Source organism: Ptychodera flava, chromosome 4 (genome assembly GCF_041260155.1).
Source record: "Ptychodera flava strain L36383 chromosome 4, AS_Pfla_20210202, whole genome shotgun sequence".
Lineage (NCBI taxonomy): Eukaryota > Metazoa > Hemichordata > Enteropneusta > Ptychoderidae > Ptychodera > Ptychodera flava.
Genome location: NC_091931.1, coordinates 14,715,388 through 14,736,587, shown reverse-complemented (window position 1 = coordinate 14,736,587; position 21,200 = coordinate 14,715,388). Strand labels below are relative to the sequence as shown.

The window sequence follows — 21,200 nt, the reverse complement described above, 5'->3', positions numbered from 1 at the left end:
ATGGATTTGTCGCTTTGGGTCAATCTTGACGGGTGCGGCTACCTGGCAGGGTACGCTTACCCATTCCGGACACCTGGTACCACCACTATTTCGTGGTTCAAGATGACCCCATTGCCTTTGTCATCATCTATATGTTCCTTGGACCTGGTAAATTTCATAGTTTACCTTGAATGATAACAATTATTGGACTTGAGTTGCAGTCACCAACTAAGATGTGTTTTCGTCGTTCTTGCATGTGTAATTATCAAAAGCGTGATCTAAAAATGCGGATAAATATTTATTTTTGAATATTAATGGGAGAACAATGACGTAAACTGTGAACAACCCTATACAATCATAAGTGGTAGCACCAGGTGTCCTGAATGGGTAAGCGTACCGTTCTACATGCTATACCCGTCAAGCATGGCCCTAAAGTGCCAAAATCAATGACAACTCAGTGAAGCTACCGTATGAGGTAAATCTTAGGAATTCTGTCGCGCATCATTTGCGTAACGGTTTTGTCATATACCCATGACCATAACACTTCATCCTAGTGACGTTTACCATAAAATACCAGCCGTGATATTTCACGGTAAACGTCGAGATACGCACGATAAATGCCACCGGTTTTGGAGTTTGCAATTTGATGTTGAACAACGTAAACAAACACAAGATGAGATGTGAAATGAATGTGCTGACGTGGTTAACAACAGGTTTATTACGTCGTATTAGGCTTCACAGAACCAATCAGATATCTGTCAGGTCATTAATATGATATGTAGCAGGTTTCATCATCTTAAGCACAGTACTCTCGGAGTTAAATCACTAACTACAAAAGTTCATTTAATATTCAAATGAGCTGATGATTAACTTGGCACTGGGCCAATTAGACATCTATCGGATCAACATCTGTACATCTGTAGCACGTTTCATCAAATCTAATGCAGTAATTTTGTAGTAATATCGCTGATACAAATATCATTGAACATGCAAATGAACCCTTAATTAACTTGACACTCCTCAGTGCTTCACGCGACAATTGAATATTTATCAACATCTGTAGCAGGTTTCATCGAATTTGGTTCCATAATTTCAGAGTTATATCACTAATTACAAAGTTCATGACATATGCAAATGAACCCCAAATTAATCTCACACTACTTAATGCTTCTCAACACAGTCAGATATCTGTCGGATCAGTTTCTGCAGCAGATTTCATCAAATATGGTGCAGTTGTTTCGGAGTTATATGACTGATTACAAAACTTCATAAAATATGCAAATAAGCTATTTATTAACATGACACTGCCAATGCTTCTCAGTACAATTATATATATATATATATATATATATATATATATATATATATATATATATATATATATATATATATATTATATATATATATATATATGAGATCAATATTTGTTGCATGTATCATCAAATTTGGTGCAGGAATTTCGGAGTTATGTCACTAATTACAAAAGTTTATTAAATATGCAAATGAGCAGAAAATTGACATGACATTCACAGTGTCATCATAATGTTATGAGATTGTCATCTGTGAAAAGTTTCATGAAATGTTGTGCAGTATTTCTTGATATATGTTGACATTGTCATTACTGTCTCCATAGGAAACCATTATATGAAAAAACTGATATTTCATAACTTCATTAATATGCAAGCCACACTGGCTGATACGAGACAGAAACAGACGATATTGGTACTAACCTCAAAATGTCGTTCTCGAAAATCATCATATGACGTGCCAGTTCTACAGTATGTAAGGAGTTGTGAAACATATAGGGCCGACACTATAAGCTGGAGCAGATGGAATGTTGCTCGACAAGTAGGGAAATTAAAATCATCTCTCTTGTCATATAGCTTTGTGTACAGAGCACGATGTCTTATTTGGATAAACAGATCAAGATAAGAAGCTGAATACGCTTTTTCTGTAGTTTCTTTGATCTCTAACTCATCTAGATAAATATGGGCACTTTCGCCCCAATTACACGCACACACGGCTGACATAACCAGCCTAGTTCAGAATATAGTGCGTGCGTGTTGCGCTTAAATGACACGTTAAAGTTGCTAGTTTGGCGCAGTTATTTGACATTTATCAAGTAATATGCTTTTAATTGCTATTTATAAATAGATACAATTTGATAGATACTTTGATAGATACTACCTCCGCTACCCCTCGCTACCTAAATCTCATTTACATAAATAAATCGTGCCTCGTGTCCTGCAATAGTTGGCCGAAAAGCAGAGCGTTACAATCAACAACACAAATTACTTCAAGTATAAGGTAATGATATATGGTATTGAAGTTTCATGCATCTTATATTCGTCAGACAGATCTTGGAGGACCCTACAGCGTCTTGGGAAAAGAGGGTCAGCCAAAGGGATGACCTTCTGAACTCCATCACAAGTGGCACTGTGTGGACAACGTTTGCAATCAGATAAATTTACTTTCTTTAGATAAAATTACTTTCAAGTTTGCAACTCCTTACAGTGGAAATTTGTGATCCACACAACGTATCGGTAATTTTTCGGTGTCTCTGCTTCATTTTTTATCAGTAATATTTTGCCTGAAAGAGACCATACTTCTTCGATTCACATTTTAATAGTACCAATGCGTTATCATCATGTGTTGGCTCAGTAACTAAACACTGGGCAAATATATTTAACTCTAAGCACGAGAAAGTAGTTGCTACTTCCGATCGACAATGCGTCACTTTTATTGCTTCTTCAAATACTATCAAATTGTAAGGAATGTATAGAAAGTGTTCTTGCAGTTCTATCTGACCACAGTACGCGTAGATTGAGTGAATACATAGATCAGGCGACATAGGAATTAACGTTGCGCTCGAAACTTTATTTCCCCAGGTCAGCCTGATGGCTGCCTGGGGCAGCTCTTAACTCCGAGAGCCTGGAGATGTGCTCACTCCAAGGCCCCCAAAGTCTGACTCCTAATTTACAATACTTTGTCGACAAGAAAACTTGCCAACGCTTGTTTCACAATGATTAATACGTAGTATGCATGAGACATGTCACAACGCCATTGTTTTAAATCCAAGCTGTAAAAATATGAAAAGTGATACTTAACAGCTACAGTTCTGATAAAAGTTCGTCTACATTGTCTTTCTATTGTCCAACCTTGCGTGAGACATTTCATGCATAATCATAGGAATTCACGAGTCTGCGGTGCCTGGAATGACGTTGCCATTGAATTTAAACAGAAGAGACTTGAAAATGTAAATTTGCTTCCAATTTTGAAGAATTACACCTCCGGTAAATCGTGGGAATTCAAGCCCAAGTGGCGAAATGTTGAAATTTGGCGAATTACTAGAATGAAGATTTACAGTAACCGGTGCAAATTATAGAAACATGACATCGTTCTTTCTCCCACAAAGGCTTGCCCTCAAGCCTTATAAAAGGTGTCTCAAATATGGATAGGATACAAAAATATTACATTTACACAAAATACACAAGGAAAGTACAGAATTTCAGAAGAACATACATGGAAAGTACAATTCTTGTAATTAGAAACATGACATCGTTCTTTGAAAATAATCGAATAATGTATGTGTTGCAGTGCTGATAGCAGATGTATACAAGCTGTATCGGGCAATGTCCGCGGTTATGTTTGTGATCAAAAGTTTCTCCCAGTGAGATCCGTTTCTAGAACAATTTCGATTATACCATATTGACTATGTTCAAATTTAAAAACTAACTATTCAACTCTCCAACCCCCCAACCCTTCGTATCGGAGACGTCTTACGCGTAGCACTGCAGCGTCGGTAATTCTCGTAGCTCTATAATTATCTTCACTTAATAAAAAAAACCACTCCCAACCCCCAAACCAACCCGCGTAGATGAGGCTTCGTATAAAATAAAGACAAACGAGTATAAATAATTAGATTTCTCTGTTGAACAATACCAATATTTGGAATTAAAGCGAGTCTACTATACTAACTATTTGACCACAAAAACCCCTCGAACAATTGTCAAATTCAGTTCGCAGACAAAACACGCAGTTCCAACGATCATACACAGTTCTCTTGTTCAACTTCGACAAATCTCGAATCTGCTCACCCTTCAAAATGTTAATACTGTTATCTTCTCATGGTTGATCTACCTTGACGTGCTCTTCACTAGCTTCTTTGGGTTGAATGATTCAGCTTGCCTCTGTAAATACCATCTTCTTCTGTAATTTTTTTTCGGTCTGAATTCTGCATTGTCCATCCTTTATGTCATCCGGGGAATTTCACTCAGGTGTCCGGGAGCGACTCGCTTCTCGCAGTTCTATCGGGAAATTCCATTCAGCTTTGCTGTGAGAGGCTTCGTTTTCTTCGTTTTCGGGGAATCATGCAGCTCAGATTTTGGCAGAACGACTCGCTTTGCAGCTCGAGGCTCGACCAAACACCACATTTGGTCGATATTGCAACCGGGTTTTAGTTCTCCACCATATCAAATTGTAAAGAATGTATAGAAAGTGTTCTTGCAGTTCTATCTGACCACAGTACGCGTAGATTGAGTGAATACATAGATCAGGCGACACAGGAATTAACGTTGCGCTCGAAACTTTATTTCCCCAGGTCAGCCTGATGGCTGCCTGGGGCAACTCTTAGCTCCGAGAGCCTGGAGATATGCTCACTCCAAGGCCCCCAAAGTCTGACTCCTAAATTTACAATACTTTGTCGACAAGAAAACTTGCCAACGCTAGTTTCACAATGATTAATACGTAGTATGCATGAGACATGTCACAACACCATTGTTTTAAATCCAAGCTGTGAAAATATGAAAAGTGATACTTAACAGCTACAGTTCTGATAAAAGTTCGACTACATTGTCTTTCTATTGTCCAACCTTGCGTGAGACATTTCATGCATAATCATAGGAATTCACGAGACATGCGGGTGCCTGAATGACGTTGCCATTGAATTTAAACAGAAGAGACTTGAAAATGTAAATTTGCTTCCAATTTGAAGAATTACACCTCCGGTAATCGTGGGAATTCAAGCCCAAGTGGCGAAATGTTGAAATTTGGCGAATTACTAGAATGAAGATTTACAGTAACCGGTGCAAATTATAGAAACATGACAATACAATGAACTACATAAACTTACATAAACTTATTTACATGTCAGTCAAATTTGGACAACTATGCTAATGCTTGCAGTCTTAAGATGAGTAATAACTTTTTAGGGCTTGAAATTAGCGGTATTCCCACGTCAACAGACTAACAACTTTTCTCCGGTAATACCAAAATCCATGAAATGGTAGTCCACATGGACTACCAAAGCCTGGGACCTAAAATTCAGTCAATACTTGGCATGCCATGTCCGGTCCGTTATTTTGGGACGAGCTAAATGCAGTCAAACCCAGATGCCATCTGGGTTTGACTTCATTTAGCTCGTCCAGTAGACACAGAAAGGCCAGAGTATGACTTTGTTATGCAAATTACGAAGACCACCATGCAGTAGAACTTTGCAATAAAGTTTCAATATCTGAACTCTGACGTATTTGAATGACAGGCACAGGAAATGATGGCCAATAGAAACTCATTTTCATTGCATTTTGACAGGGACCGTGATTTGATCATTATGTATCAATCACAATTACACGAAAATTATGCGTCCTCCCTAGCTACAGAAAGCCCACGGTCTATTTTAGCCCTGCTACAGTATGTCTCAGTGCATACAACTCTGAGAGTGAAAGGCGTTGTCCGTAGGTCACCAAACTTTTGAGTGTCACTATCTTCCATTATACCTGTTTCCTTGGGTATTACTGTTAAGGTGTGCACTATTTACATCAAATGGCTAGACAATTTACTTCACGGGCAGAATCTTGAAAAATAGCCTTTTCTTGTCTAGATCAAAAAAAAAGGTATCCTTGAACTATAAAATATGCATGGGCTACCAACCATTGTTACTGGGCTACCAACTTCAGAAAATGGTGGCCCAAATGGACTACCAGGGAAAAAGTTAATTTCGAGCCCTGTTTTTAGTTCACATTGTAGATTACTTTGTGTGCTGGATATAGTCTCTCACTGTAAACTGCTGCCGGAAATACTGAACTTCAAGAAAGAATAAGCCGAACAAAGTTTCAATAATGTTCATGTTTAATATGTTTAATGTTTATCATATTTATAGATAATTTAATATATATCATCTTGCCTATTGTAAAACTGTGTAGAGCGTTTTGGGGAGTAATGCTGACGTGTTTCAAACCACTTAAGGTACAAGTGCAGTTACAAAGTTTTGGACATTATAGAAGACGACATAATGTTTGAGGTGGGAAAGTTGATAAAAGTCCCTAGGAATATATCCCTTTGCAATGTTAAGAAACTTAGAAAGGTGGTTTACAATGCGTCCTGCTGCTTGCTTCAGAAATAAATTTATCGGAACTTGATGTATTTTTTGCAATATCATGAGATCATATGCAAATATGTATATCCAATGAAAATGGTTCGAAATGCACTAGGCTTAATATAATAATTATCACTAAATGTTCGTTTCTGTCAAAATATTTATTAAGGGGAACATGATGCATAGCTAAGTTGTGGCGCAACGTCACTTGAATGACGCCCCTCCCTGAAAAAAGGTCAAAAGCTTGGCAAAACTACATGTCGTCATGCATAGTCCATGGGTCACAACCTCTGACCTTGTACTCTATCGGGGGATGAAAATACACGTCAGTGAATGCATCTCTGGTGTGAGGGACCGGATCCGATTTGGCTGCCTCGATTCCTCGTCGAACCTCTTCCTCGGCATTAAGGTCAACAGCCTGAATATGAAAAATACGAAAGCGGTGATTTTTTTACTATAATACATGCACAGATACATACATATAAACATACATAGATATATACGCGCATGCATACATACATACATACATACATACGTACGTACACACATACATAAATACGTACGTACATACATACATACATACATACATACATACATACATACATACATACATGCATGCATGCATACATACATACACACACACACACACAACACACACACACACACACATACACTCATGCATGCATGAATACATACATACATACATACATACATACATAAATACATACATACATACATACATACATACTACATACATACATACATACATACATACATACATACATACATACATGCTTTTTGACAAAAATTCATGCATGATTATTGTCAATATGCCCCTGCTACTGGTGGAACTGATTTATTATTTTGTCAATTCACTTAAAATAGGTCACAAGAGTGAAACTTACCTGTATACCTGGGAGGAAATTCACTCTATTATGGAAATCATTTAATGCAGAAGCTCTTGAAACAGGTGTACTCATTGCAAATTGATTATTCTCGCATATGTAAATCACAGGAAGATCCCATAGCTTGGCCATATTAAACGATTCATAGACCTGACCCTGGTTGGCGGCGCCGTCTCCGTACACCGCCAATGCAACGTTGTTGGCTTTCTGGTATTTCAAGGCAAATGCAAATCCAGTCCCAACAGATACCTTTGATTAAAGAGGCGGATAAAGACATGGTTTACACGTACATAGTTTTCAAAAAGGTCGTTAAAAGGCCGGCTTTCTATATGACTTAGTATTGCCATTTTTGCCTATGACTAAAACTCGGCTCATGTCATAGCTATTTTTTATGTGTTTATGTGCCTCCGTAACTGAACATTGGTTCCACAAACACTAGCTCAAAAATTTCATAACAGAACTGATGAAGACATGCATCTTGTTTGTTTATGGATGGATCAAAGTCTGGTTAGTTTGTGAAGGTTGCATTTCGCATAATTTAGACGAATTTGCAATGCTCATGATTTTGATCAAAGGTGATAGCTGAAGAATTTCGACTATGAAATAGTTAGAGTGGGCTTTACAATAATGTCGTTTGTTGGGCGTATAGTAGGTACTGATTATTAGCAGATGTGCATGGTAATTAAGCCGAGAGTGTGTTGACCGTGATCGTTACGTATGATTATTGGCTCATTTACATGTTGAATGAATTTTCGTAATTTGACCATACAGCAAAACTGAATGTACTGTATCTATTTGGACTTTGGGATACATTAGGCATAAACGTGTTCAGGTTTACTCTGGAAAAATTCTCAGCAGGTGTATGCTTGAAATAACTCCCAAGGTCCAGCTGTTGAATATCTGAATGAATGCTATTATAATGAACTCCCTTATCGCCTGTGTGTCCCTTTACACCTAAACACTTACAGCTACGCTGCAACATGTAAACAGTCAGGAATTAACCCTTTTGATGTAGAATAATTTAATTTGTAGTTTTCGGCGATTGGACCAGGGTGTAACCGGATTGGATAGCATCATGCAGATGTGTTACGAATTTAGTACATTGTTTTCTGAGTTTGCAGAGTCGTGTGTTGAGATAGAGCACTTTACCTACCTGACTTCCCAGTATTCCAGTACATAGAAAGTTGGGCGTTTGTAAGTGCATCGACCCGCCTTTTCCTTTTGCGCAGCCCGTCTTCCGACCTAAGCGAGAACAAAAAACGTATTCGTCTTTTAAATTGTGGTGATTATATATAGATCGTGTGACCTGAGCTGTGGGAGCACAAAATATGGATTTGTCCTTTTAGTGATGGTAAATGTAAAACTCTCAATCTTTGGATTTCTGCATCACAGGGTTGGCTCACAAAACAAAATCAAATTCCGTCGTAATGGAAGGATGCCGCGACATTAAAGGGCCAGTAAACCTAACGTTTGATGATTTTTTAATACTTTTGTATTTAAAGTCAACCATAATTTCTTGTTCCAATCCCCAAAGCATGTTAAGATACACAGTGTTCAGCTTACCAACTTTGCCTGCACATGTACAGACTGCATTGTTACTGTCGACGAGTGAATTCTGGTCCTGACTAGAGTTCAACAATTAACAGTGCATTTTACTTTATGTCATATAAAAGGCTACATTGACAAGCTAAATTGAGGATCATTCATCATGCTTATTGTAGTAGAACGGGAATCTGCAATTGGCATACGAAATGAAAATAACGGAAAAAATCTCTAAAAGTTAGAGTTGCTGTCACTTTGCACTTTAATGTGTTATCGGATAATACAGTCTAATAAGCGACTGTTTTCAGGTGAGATTGATGTTGTCACAGAATACATAATATACGCAGTTCAGGAAAATAGTTTAAAAATAATCTGTATTCGGGTGAGTGAAAGGAACGAAAATACCCTGACGTCTACTTCTCAAAAAGCAACTCTCTGTGGGTAAAGCGCCACTACACAACGTTCCATTTTATTATTTGCCCCTTCTATGCTTCTTCTACGTCTTCATCTGTGCACAAAGTCGTGCGCAGTAAAAGTACTCACCTCGAAGATGAAAGACTTAAACTATTGTTCAGACTTTCCTCAAGGAAACGGTCAACAGTACTCTTACCAAATCAAGAGTAAAAGTCAGGGGTCAAAATTTTTGTACAAGAGAAACATGTTACATTTGGCAGACATTTACCAAAACCCGCCAACCCATTGATGACTCAGTGGGTAAAAATGTAATTTTGTAATTTGAAAAACTAAGACAGTGAAAACTTTTCTTGTTCAAAAAGCTTTAAAATGAACCCTGCAAGTGGTAGATAGATCAGAAAAGAACGGTAAAAATTAGAAAGTTCGAATATCTGTCTCCGCAGCGAACATTACCTTACTAAGAAGTATGACAAAATCTTTGCAATTTATGTTGTCCGGTATAAATTAATCATTCATATAGTTAGAACTAAATAATGCAAACCACGGAGGATTCAAACAAGGAAAAACTTTTACGTTCACATCTTTCACATTATTTGTCGAATAACACTATCGTTTACTCTGTAGTCAAGGTACTATACTAATGTAATCTTTGAAGACTGTTTTCATACTGAGGAAGTTAGAACCTGCACAAATTTTGACAAACACCAGTGAACGAGGTGGCTGATGCTATTCTATGTAGATGTTCTCTCACGCACTCGACAGAGTTTAATCAATTCTGATTCTAGTATTTCCCGTCGCCAAAATGCCTTTGTTGAGACATGTACCTTGTAAGCTATAGTCGATATGCTAATTGAAGCACTGCTGTGTTACTATTTTACAGTGAACAACGTGAGCGTCGTCCGGGCAAATCGACGCACTGATTTTATTTGCACAGTCTGTCTGATCTCGACTTTTATGCTTAATTGTATACTTTCGATTAAAAAGCTTTGAATATATACATTTGTATCTGTCACCTAAAAAATTAAATGGCTACTCCAAAAAGAATCATATCAACTTGTCCTGAATATTTTATTATTCAATTTATCCGCTCATTGCAACGTGGAAGGTTACCAAAATCAAATTACGGGTTTCACACCTTTAAATGTTGACCTGTTCAGTAGTAATCTCGAATACTGGCTATCTACATTTAACAATATTTCAGACTAGCTCAACTCTAATCCTAAAAGCATAAGTGGACTTAACGCTAGTTTTTAACAAAGTATAACACCTTAACTTGGACATGCAGGCCAGAAATAATAGCCCAATAACGTCTGATGAATGCGAATATGTTAATTCTTTGCGGCGCGAAACGAACCGTTTCCATTACTCCAAGCTTCTTCTTACCGTGTCACAGTGTGCCATCGAGCTCTCTCTGACTATTGTGCCCGTTTATCTATTTGACCTTCTTTAATGAGTGTAGTCTGCATGGTAAACTGTAAGAAGAGTTCACCTAAAAGTTGAACTATTTGATACAATAACGTCCAATCATCCAGAAAGGAATTTAACAAAGTATTTCTCTACTGTATGTGTTATTTATCTGTTATTGAGATTCACTCACTGATACCGTCTTTGACGTAGGTGATGACACAGCTGTAATGAAACTGGAGAATATTTGACACTACTATCCTAATAACTTGGCAATATTTTCTAGGACACTGACCTCTTGTGTACACCTATCCGCGATTCCGATATCCACCATCACTAGATCTCCCAGGCTCGTTTGTGATGTTTTTTCGCAGATGGTTACCAAAATCAAATGATGTGTTTTAACAGTTTTAAACGATGACCTGTTCAGCAATAATCTCACTAACCGGCACTAACCGTAAAAACGCATGTCGAGACGTAGCAACAAACTAGAATACCTACACATGCACATGTATCAAAGGTTTAATAGCCGAGTAATATGAGATGAATGTTAACAAGAATTAAGTATTTATGGCACAAAACTATTATTTTCATTACTTCTTACAAACCGTGTCACGGTGTGTAATCGGGCTATTTCTGATCATCTTGTTGTTACAGAGAGCGTTTTCCTCAACCTTAGATATCATTCTTGTTCTTTTCTAATTCTGCTTGAAGGTCAATGAAGTTGTTAGAATCGTGAACGATTTACAAGCCAGACGATTAATCCAAAGACCGAAGGAGCGGCAAATTCACTGTGAAACATGAACTAAAATTGTCACAAGTGGTGTAGAATCCGGGTAGAAAGCAAAATTCACGAAGAATCACCGACCAACCACTATGACGACGACAAGAACCGAATAAGCCAAAATGATTTAATAATGAATCTTAAACTTCCGGTAATAACTGATTCTGTTAAAAGTACGGACTCTGAAGACCCGGAAGTCAACACGAGGATGGAAAGGTTCGAATATAATCAGCTGGAGCGGAACGACATAGAACACTAGCAACGTGGCCACGAAATGAGAAATTATACAGGTTTGGCAACATACACTGGACAACAAAGACCGACGCGGCGAGGTGAGCGCAACATCGGCCACTTTCTTTAAAAAGAATCGTATAATTAACTGTTCAAAGCATCAAGAACTCTGTGCACGGTGATGACTGACGAACTCTTGGTTGAACATTTGAATCGTGAATATATTAACAAGTAAGACTGGAGTAATTATTTCGGGTTTTTAGCCGACTCTACCAGAATGATTAGATTCCTATGAATCATTTTTGCCTTTTGTGATTTGAAATCACTTTGTTATTTGATTGTAGGCCTACATCTGAGATCTCTGCCAATATAAAGCGAGTTTCCAAACTTGTCTCGCTTTTAAAACAGCTGAGTGTTGTTGAGTGTTTTTTTTTGGGTTTTTTTTTTTTTTTTAAAGTAATGCATATCATAAATGGTGTTCAACTTGTTCACTCTAGAGACATAACGAATTGTTTCTAAAGGGTCTTCTATCACAGTAATGTGTCTAGTAATTTAAAAATAATTCTTCAACAAAGAGATAGAAAGACTAGTAAAACTGATAGTTCACCACAATTATGACGCCCACGAGGTCAAAAATGAAGGGAAATGAAGGGAACAATTTAGTTGTCCATCTTTTTGCGAACCGAGAAATAGACGATGATAAAACACACTCTGCCTCTTAAAATGATAGATATGCATGATAGATATGCATTTTGTTCTGTGAACCGTTTGAGTTCGAAGAGAGGAAAATAAAATATGTAAGGTTTGACAACTGTTACAGAGTTAATTTGATAATACGGAGGATGACGTGATGATGACTAGAAAAAGGGTGCACCAACCTTTTTTCGAAAGTTTGCCGGGACAGATACATTAGTGTACAAGGGACACTAATTATAGGTGAGTTTTTTAACCATTTCGATAAGTTTGTGTGTGTGCGATGTGTGATAGTGAGCGTACATGCGTGAGTGCCTTACGAACTCTACAACGTGTGGAGCGGTCGTAGTCAGAAAAATGTAACAAGTTAGGCGGTTATTGAACCACTCTTTTATGAGAGTGGGGATTTAGCCGAGCGGTTCTCTCTGTTGCCTCTCCGCTAGGCGACTGATGCCGTATGTTGTAGGTTCGAACCCGATTGAAAACTAGCAGTATTTAATTAGAGATGACGTCTAACATTACATTTCAGCAGATAAACACCATATGTAAATATGATTAGGAGAATATTTCATCTTTAAATATACCGGTATTGTAATATTGAAGCCATTCTTTTTGTCATGCCTTTCTGGACATTAAAAATCCCACGCCATGACAATACAAAATACATGCGGACGACGCGACAGACACCTCAGCCGTCGTTCAATGCCAATGTATGGGAGAGCTTGGGCGATTGCCTTTGTGAACTTGTCTGCTATGAAATGAATGCTATGCAGTACCGGTGAACTCTGAGAGTCAGTCTTTTTTGAAGGTGCCGAATACCTGTGAGCAAGGCAAACGAGTAATCTCCAGGCCGAGGTAGCAGCAAGTCCACTGTGAACCATAAACTAAATTGTAATAAGTGCAGTGGGAGTATAATCCGGGTACAAAGCAAACTAAATTGTAATAGTGTCTTAACTTTCTGACGTGCCGTAATGAGGTTGGCCTGGTAAACTATAAAAAGAGTTCACCCCAGGGTGACATTTCAAATAATCATGTTCAACCATCCAGAAAGCAATTTAACAAAGTATTTCTTTACTGTATCTGTAATTGTTTCTGTTATTGAGATGTCACATACCGATACTGCCTTGACGTAGGAGATGATACAGCTGTAATAAAACCGGAGACTGTTTGACATTACTAACCTAATAGCTCAGCGATAATTTCTAGGACAGAAAGACCTCTTGTGTACACCCATCCATGATTCCGATATCCTCCCATCACAAGATCTTCTGGCTCGATAGCGCCTTCCACCCCAATGCTCAACGCTTCCTGGCGTTAACAAAAAACAATGAACAGCAGGTAACGACTGAGCATATCTCTACAACTAATGTCAGCCGGATTGGCCGGTCATTCACCCACTGAGTGTGCATACGACAGAAGGAAAATGTAAATATCTTGTGAATAATTCCGGAATATGATCGTAATACTGTTCAGCTTCTTCCTCTTGGCATGAGACTGAAGTCAAATTTGCATATGACATCTACGCAAGACAACCGCGTTTAATTTATCGAAAAATAGATACTCTACGTAAGTTTTTATATCCGTTGATAACAGAACAAGAGTTTAAGTTTCGACTTGAATCCCGGGACGGGGTACATATATATACCTCAAGATTTGTCTTCTGATAAGAATTTGAATAGAGTAATCAATAAGCTGTGTCGTACCTGACCAATACAGTTGTGGCAAACGCCTCGTATGTACTCCTCACTGTAGAGTTTATCGATTTCCTCTTCCATGTAACGGATGAGTGTCATCTGCCTGTAGAACTTCAACGCGTCATCCCGGGTCAGATTCACCAGAGTAGATGGTCCACTTTCAAGTAGATGTAGTCGGTACGCCTAAACACAGACAGGTATCAGAGATTTGGCTGGTCACAAAACCCATCAAACTAAAGAGGAGCATTCATTATGGGGACTAAATACAGTCTCGAACTCATATAACCACTTGCTTATATTGACAACAGAAGTTCGATTGAGCTTCCCTTGTGTTTTCCTGTTAAGCTGGACATTGGTCGCTCTTAAAAATTTCTATATGGGTAGAAAGTTTCTTCCGTCTACATTCATTAAGCTGGACTTTGACCTTACACTACCATCATTTTTGCAGTAATGTGTGCAATGTCAAACTTTTTCGAAAAACAGAAATCGATACATGCATTCGAAAGGTATTCATGTTGAAATGGTGCCCAACTATGTAACTGACTTGTGTTCACTCGAACATTGGGAAGTAAGCTTTGGAGAAGTTCAGTGCATTATGTGCCCCTCTGAGTATACCGTTTTGTCTAGCTGTCAAATGAGTGATAACACCATGCAGTGTTTTGTACCCGTGTTTTGCCTTTCACGGCAAGCCTACATTCACAAATGAGGCAGCCTGGTTGTTTATTTGATGCACATACAACAAGGAAATGGGCAGTTTTCAACTAAAATTACACTGGCTTCCGTGTTAACAATGTGATAAACGCATCAAATCAAATGCCTAGATTAGAACATTCTATCTTAATTATTGTTAGCACATAGAATTGTAGCTGTTCACAGGCTATTTCACGGGTTAGTTCAAAGGATCCGTATATATTTGCAGAGAATTTGGCATATCCAGTATTTAATCATGAAAAACTATGATGCTTACAAAATATTGGATCCATTTAAAGCTTGTGGTTACCTTAGTCCGGAACTGGGCTTCAACTGGTACAGTTCCAGCGGCGCGGCTGACCAGAACACGCACAGCATTCTGCCGGAATTCAAACAGACAATGCTTGTAACTTTTAATAATATTTTTCACTATTGTTGTTATGCCAAACAATATAACATATTATGTAGTTTTTCATTCTCCTCCCTGAATGATGTTAAGACAGAATGTATCGGCCTTGTACAATATTCAATACGGTTGTTAGCAGATTAGTTCCAGTCCAAACCAGAAGTTAGTTGATAACCAAAACGATGTACATTGGACAATTGCACGCTACTCCGTTAACACAGCGCAGATAGCGCTAGAACCCCCACACTTCATTTCTAACCGCGCAACGGTACGGTGAAGTCCAGTTTTTGAAATGCCGCCTTGCGTGTGTCTCTGTTGGAATACAATATATTTTGTGCACAAGTTCGTTGGGATCTTTTGAAATGAAAACAAAATGGCCACCTTAAGGTACAACGCGCCTAGGGTACAGATAGTCGGACTCTCAAATTTCCACAATTCTTTTTAGCTCTGATCTATACCACTTTTAAGGGCTCAGTTTGAAGCTCTTGGAGAAAGAAAAACTTTACCGTCTTAGTTTTTCGAAAATGAAAAATTTTATTTTCGCCCACAGAGTTAACACAGGAATGGGGCAATTTTGAATTTGGAATATCGCAATTTTTGGCAATGTGTTTCGCTAGTTCCAAACTTTGCACGGTGATCCCCCATTTTTATTGTTGATTTGGTAAGAGAATGGTTGACAGCTTCATTCAGGAAAGTTTGAGCAAAAGTTTAAGTCTTTCACTTTCGAGGAGCATACTATAAAAAAAAAAAAAACAAAACAAAACAAAAACTGTCATTCCAATTACCGTAGTGATAGGCTAAATTCTCGCGGTTTTCATCGTAACTTGCAACGCATACGTATGTTCAAGGTCCAAAGAAGTATATAAGGGCAATCAGAGGTCATTTCCCAACTAATAAAGATGAATAGACTGTTTGTTGAAGGATGAATCCCGGTATGACTTTAGTTGAAGTGGTAACACGCAGAGAAATGCTCCGAAATTGAATGCGGCGTTCCTCCCTCTCCGCCCCGGGGGGACTCCCATAGAAAGGTGTATACGGGTAAGCTCATGTGCCACCCGAATGGATCACTTTTCACGAAAACAATCGCTCCACATGGGTCGTTTTCATCAAAAACCCATATGGGCCGGTAACAAAAGAATGTCCCCATACACAGGAATGCCTTCCTATGCAGTAGAATCTGTACAAATTTCCCCCTCATTGGTTAAGAAAATCCCTGAACATTCATGGAAAGATGTAACTTGGGTTTTTATCAAATCAGAGTTCTTACAAGAGTCAGATCCGCTGAATAATTTGTTACGTGGTTAAAAGTGACAGTAAGTCAGCAGTTCAGTCATCTTCGCAAGGTGTTGCCTTCGCGACTTGCTGTGACTTTTTCTCGCTTCAACCAATGACGTACCCAGATCCCATCAAACTGCCATTGACAAAAACAAGACTGTAACAATCCTTCTATAGTTTCTGTCTTTTATACTCACCTTAAACATGCGATGTTTGCGCCCCACAGCTGTAGCGACGAAGCTCATGCTACCGCTCTGAATCGTTGGGCAAGAATAGACGTGCTCGTCAAGCTTGTGATGAAATATCGCTTGTAGTGCATCAGGAACTTTTTTGTTCTAGATAGGGACCCTTTAGTATCGTTGATGTCAGATAGGATTTCCCGGGAAATTCAAAAAACTTCGTATCTTCAATAACTATTGTAAAACTAGCATAGGACCTATCCTCGGTTACGGTATACGCTATGCTCTCATAACGGAAACCTAGTAGGTCTAGCGAGGAACAAGATTTTCGTTATTTACAAGTAATAAAACTGCTCATTTGACAGTTTAAAGGCTCAAGCCGAGAAAAAATTAGGTCACCCGTGTTCCCTTGATGTCAATCTTGACATTGGTCCCCCTAGTACTGTGATTGCCTACGTATGTCGTAGGAGTTACCTCATAAATATTCATTACGCCCAAGTATAGCAAACGGCGTAGTTGTCCAGAAACTGGTCTCAGGAATTTCACACATAAGGAGCGAACTCCGTGAAATGTAGAAGTAATGTAATGTTGATTTTTCACGGCACACCGTGTTTTGTTTTCGCATTTTCGAGAAAGCAGTGAATAAATAAAAACAATTCAAAGAGCACATTCAGGGGATTTGTAGTCGGATTCGACGTAATGTGCTTCCCTGTAGGCCGTATCACACAATGTCCGCCTGAAAGACATGACGAAATACGATACTCGGTGTACTGTACCCCAGAATGAATATTCCAGAAGTTCGTAAAAAGAATTTTCAGAAAATCATGAAAAGACAGCGATCGGTTACGATGTCTTTACCCCTCACACCCGTTTTCCCGAAAATATGTTTTTTAATAGCACAACTACAACTAAGCATTGACCCTGAAGCTCATATGAACTAAGTATACATGTCCTCGTCGATTCGTCGACATGTTCTCGACATTCAATAAATTGGTGGCCGGTTGCTTTCACCGTGGACCAAGGAGAAAGAGTCTGTTTTCACAGACCAAACAAAAGAACTGGGACAATCTCTGCTATTTTTGAGCGTACTGATATTTAGACTAACCAGCTTTACAGAAGTAAGTTCTAGTCAAAAACTAGTCAAAAATTCCGCGACAGGACTCATCGAAGGGATGGTGTCTCCCCGTGAACTTCCTTGAACCCATGACCGTGAGCCTTGTTTTTATACGATCAGTATTCAAGTATAATGATTGTTAGATACATGTATTAGTATTAAAATGTATCGGAATTTACACGTTATTGTGATTGAATGCTAATTGAATGCATGACGTCATGCAAGTGTTTTGAATCTGTTGAACCGGAATGCAAATCAGATATTTTGTTCTGATCATCATTTTAGGATTTGAGTGTAGTCGGATATTTTTGTAAGTATAAAATTAACACGATTGGAACTAATTTCGGATAATTTGATTTTCATATTTTTCAAATTTCTTAAAATTATTAGGTGCCCTATAGCTGAATGTTGCGATATTACAAATTACTCATAAAAACAAGTGTAGAAAAGCAAATACGCTTACATTTACAGATTAAATCTACATTACATCACCATCCAATTATCCCAAATTAGTTCCAGTCGTGTTCATTATTACAGAAATATCAAATTTCTATCAACGTTATTCAATTTAAGACTAAAATGTCTTATAGACTTGGGGTCCGGACAGGAAAAGTCAGCATGTGTTCTTTGAAGGCCATTTATTTTAATACTACATTGTCCTGCAAGATAACTAAAGGCTAAGGTCGACCGTAGAAAACTGTGGTCAGTGGCGCCTATGCATGTATATTCCAACAATTCAACTAGGACGTTGTCGACTGTGTAACCCGGGCTGTTTAACCTCCATTAATGAAATAATCTCCATAAGTGTAACATCAACCATAATTGTAAACATGTAAATGTAACAAAAATCAACCATGAAAGTGATGAAAAACATTAACCATAATTGTAATAAATGATAACCATAAACAAGATAAAAAATAACCCATAAAATGTAATACTTGTCAACCATATTATGTATAAATCTCTTTTGTTATCGCAATTGAAGAATTAGCTCATAAATATTTATCTGCGTAATAGAGGAAATGAACTCCCATACATTGTTCATATCTTAATTGTTTGCGTGTGGTGTGTTTTGTGTGTAAAAGCGTGTTTTACGTTTCTCTGTTTTGTGTATAGAACTGATTGGCCACGGCCAGACACAGCTGTAATCTGCGTGTCAGAGCAATCCCTACTCCAGAGTGGAGAGACTGTATAACACTACGATCCTTTAACGCTGTTTTTCGAAACGTCGCCATACTTTCTTCATCAGTCGCCTCAAATCCATCTTCTGTGGATAAATTGTGTGGAATAAATTGATAGATTGTCTGTATTCCTGTGTTGTCCTAATGGAAGTTTGTTCCTTCTCTGGGGATGCTAATTTTGTTCTACTGTGTTCAAGGTAGTGTTCGTATAATACTAGATTGAAAATTTAATATGTTCCAGCAAACATATTTTGTGCCGTAAATTTCTGTTGTAAGATTGTATATTTCTCTGTTGTTTGTTCTGAGTCATCTGTCATAAACTTTGTGTGGTATCACTGGTTGACGAGCTATTTTGACGCTTCCTTATTATGTCATCATTAGTGTCTTAAACTGCTGTTCCACTCCTTTGTCTAACGGTTTGATCGGTTCCTCGCCGTTTCCTGATAGTGTTCTCAGTGTATTCTATTCAGTGTTTCGGAAAGGAAACCTAGTCTCAGGAAAGTTACACTAGTCTTATTAAAGTGTATTATTTACTCAGAGCATTGATAAACAAATGATCATATATACAAGTTCAAGTTTATTACATTTATGATTGAGTTTTATTACATTTTGGTTAATTTGTTTATTACATTTGAGGTTCCGGGTTGTAACATTAATGGTTAATGTTTTTATTACCTTTGTGGTTGATTTTATTACAATTGTGGTTGATAATACATTTATGGAGGTTACATTCGGAAAGTAGTTCTCCATTTGACTTCAAATGCAGTATGTGTCTGTTTGACACTAAGTTAGGGGGTATATCTCGATCATATTACATGTAAATAAAATGTCACAGAGTCTAGTCATTGATCTGATCAAACGTTGACTTTGTGAAGTTCTGATAAAGACGTCTGCAAAGTCTGTGGAAATATCCACCATTTCGGGACACTCCTCATCTTGTCGTTTGCTAGACGTGGACTGCCAACAAATCTCTTTTCAACAGATAGGTTCAACGGAGGCTTCCAATATGGCATGTGGAAATTCGGCTGTGAGAATGTTGTTTCTTTTCATTTGTTGAAACTGGGATCACATTGCAGTAAATTAAATAATTCCGAATTGTATGTTGTACAATTTTGATCAGTTGTTATCATTTTATCATTTCCAAATGTGAGATTTCTTGCAGAAATTTTCATTATGATGACTTTTGCAGCATTATTGGTAGTTGGTGAGAGTAGACTGTCAGCAGCCCGTTTGACCTTTCTTAGGGTATACCTTTTTTACCACTATTATTTTCAAGACTGCAGCTGGAATCATCTCTTGTTCATTATCCTTTTCACTTTGACCAGCTATTGCAGAGTTTTGAGAGGGTGCCTCGACTACCAAAATATATACTGTCCGTATAAAACAAGTCATCGTTGATGACACAGTCCCCACTTGTTAATAATGGGTACTTTGATTACATGTCCTCAGAGAGGATAGAGTCCTCTTCATTAATTAGGTCTGTGATAAAAATACTTTGATACAGATGGCGCTCAATGGCCAAGAATGAGTTCCATGGTGATGAAAACATAAAACCGATGTAGGCCACCATCCTAAAGTTCATAAAGAGTCAACTAGGAATTAATCAACAGGATGTTGCAAAACATTTTTGCATACAATTCTAACACTAACAGATTATCACTGGTACCATATTTCATAAAGTTTGATGCAGTATTTACAACACTATGAGATCAACATCTGTATCAAGTTTCATCACATTTGACGTTGTATTAATTTGTGGCTATATCACCCTAATTAGGAAAGTTCATTACTTATGCAATTACAAATTAATTAAAATGACACTGATAAATGTCTTTTTCAATGTTAAAGCAATGTGAGCTTAACATCGGTTAACATCTGTATAAAGTTTCATGAATTTGATGCAGTACATATTTCTTGACATATCAGCCTACTTACGAAACTTCAATAATTGACATGTTACTGCTACATGACGTGAAACAAATTGACGAGCATATGTATGAAATAGGTCAATGTCAACTTTGAATGATACTGGTGGAAATATGTCTGAGTTATGGCTCTGTACATGAAAACATCGTAATAAAATGGCTGCCTAGCAACCATATTGGATCGTATCACATAAAAAATCGATGTACATATGTATGACATAGGTCAATGTCCTTGTACCAACTTTGAATAAAATCAGTTGAGATATGCCTGAGTTATGCCTCTGTATATGAAAAAATCGTAACAAAATGACCACACAGCAGCCATATTGGATCGTATCACAAAACAAATTGACGTGCATATCTATGACATTGGTCAATTTACTTGTACCAACTTTGAATAAAATCGGTTGA

The 21,200-nt window shown here is 37.8% G+C and overlaps 1 protein-coding gene across 2 annotated transcripts; it reads right to left on the bottom strand.

Moving 5' to 3' along the window:
• Positions 1-2,835: 2,835 nt before the first annotated feature.
• Positions 2,836-16,878, bottom strand: LOC139130973 (pyruvate dehydrogenase E1 component subunit alpha, somatic form, mitochondrial-like). 2 transcript variants are annotated; one of them, XM_070696845.1, is made up of 7 exons: positions 16,588-16,878; positions 15,020-15,088; positions 14,029-14,202; positions 13,507-13,633; positions 8,411-8,568; positions 7,258-7,506; positions 2,836-6,770 (listed from the first exon to the last, which is right to left on the bottom strand). In XM_070696845.1, exons 1-7 carry the CDS (start codon positions 16,633-16,635, stop codon positions 6,606-6,608), a joined length of 990 nt encoding a protein of 329 aa, XP_070552946.1. In that variant the 5' UTR covers positions 16,636-16,878; the 3' UTR covers positions 2,836-6,605. The 2 variants fall into 2 exon arrangements, with proteins under 2 accessions (XP_070552946.1, XP_070552947.1); XM_070696846.1 differs by having other exon boundaries at positions 8,411-8,499.
• Positions 16,879-21,200: the final 4,322 nt, after the last annotated feature.

Bases quoted from the DNA above. Each gene is read 5' to 3' on its own strand.
- LOC139130973 (XM_070696845.1), bottom strand. From the start codon at position 16,635: ATGAGCTTCGTCGCTACAGCTGTGGGGCGCAAACATCGCATGTTTAAG. The intron at 13,634-14,028 runs GTACGACACAGC...TGTTAACGCCAG, and splicing joins GCCACAACTGTATTGGTCAG to GAAGCGTTGAGCATTGGGGT. The intron at 8,569-13,506 runs GTTAGTAATGTC...GTGCTCCCACAG, and splicing joins AATTATCGCTGAGCTATTAG to CTCAGGTCACACGATCTATA.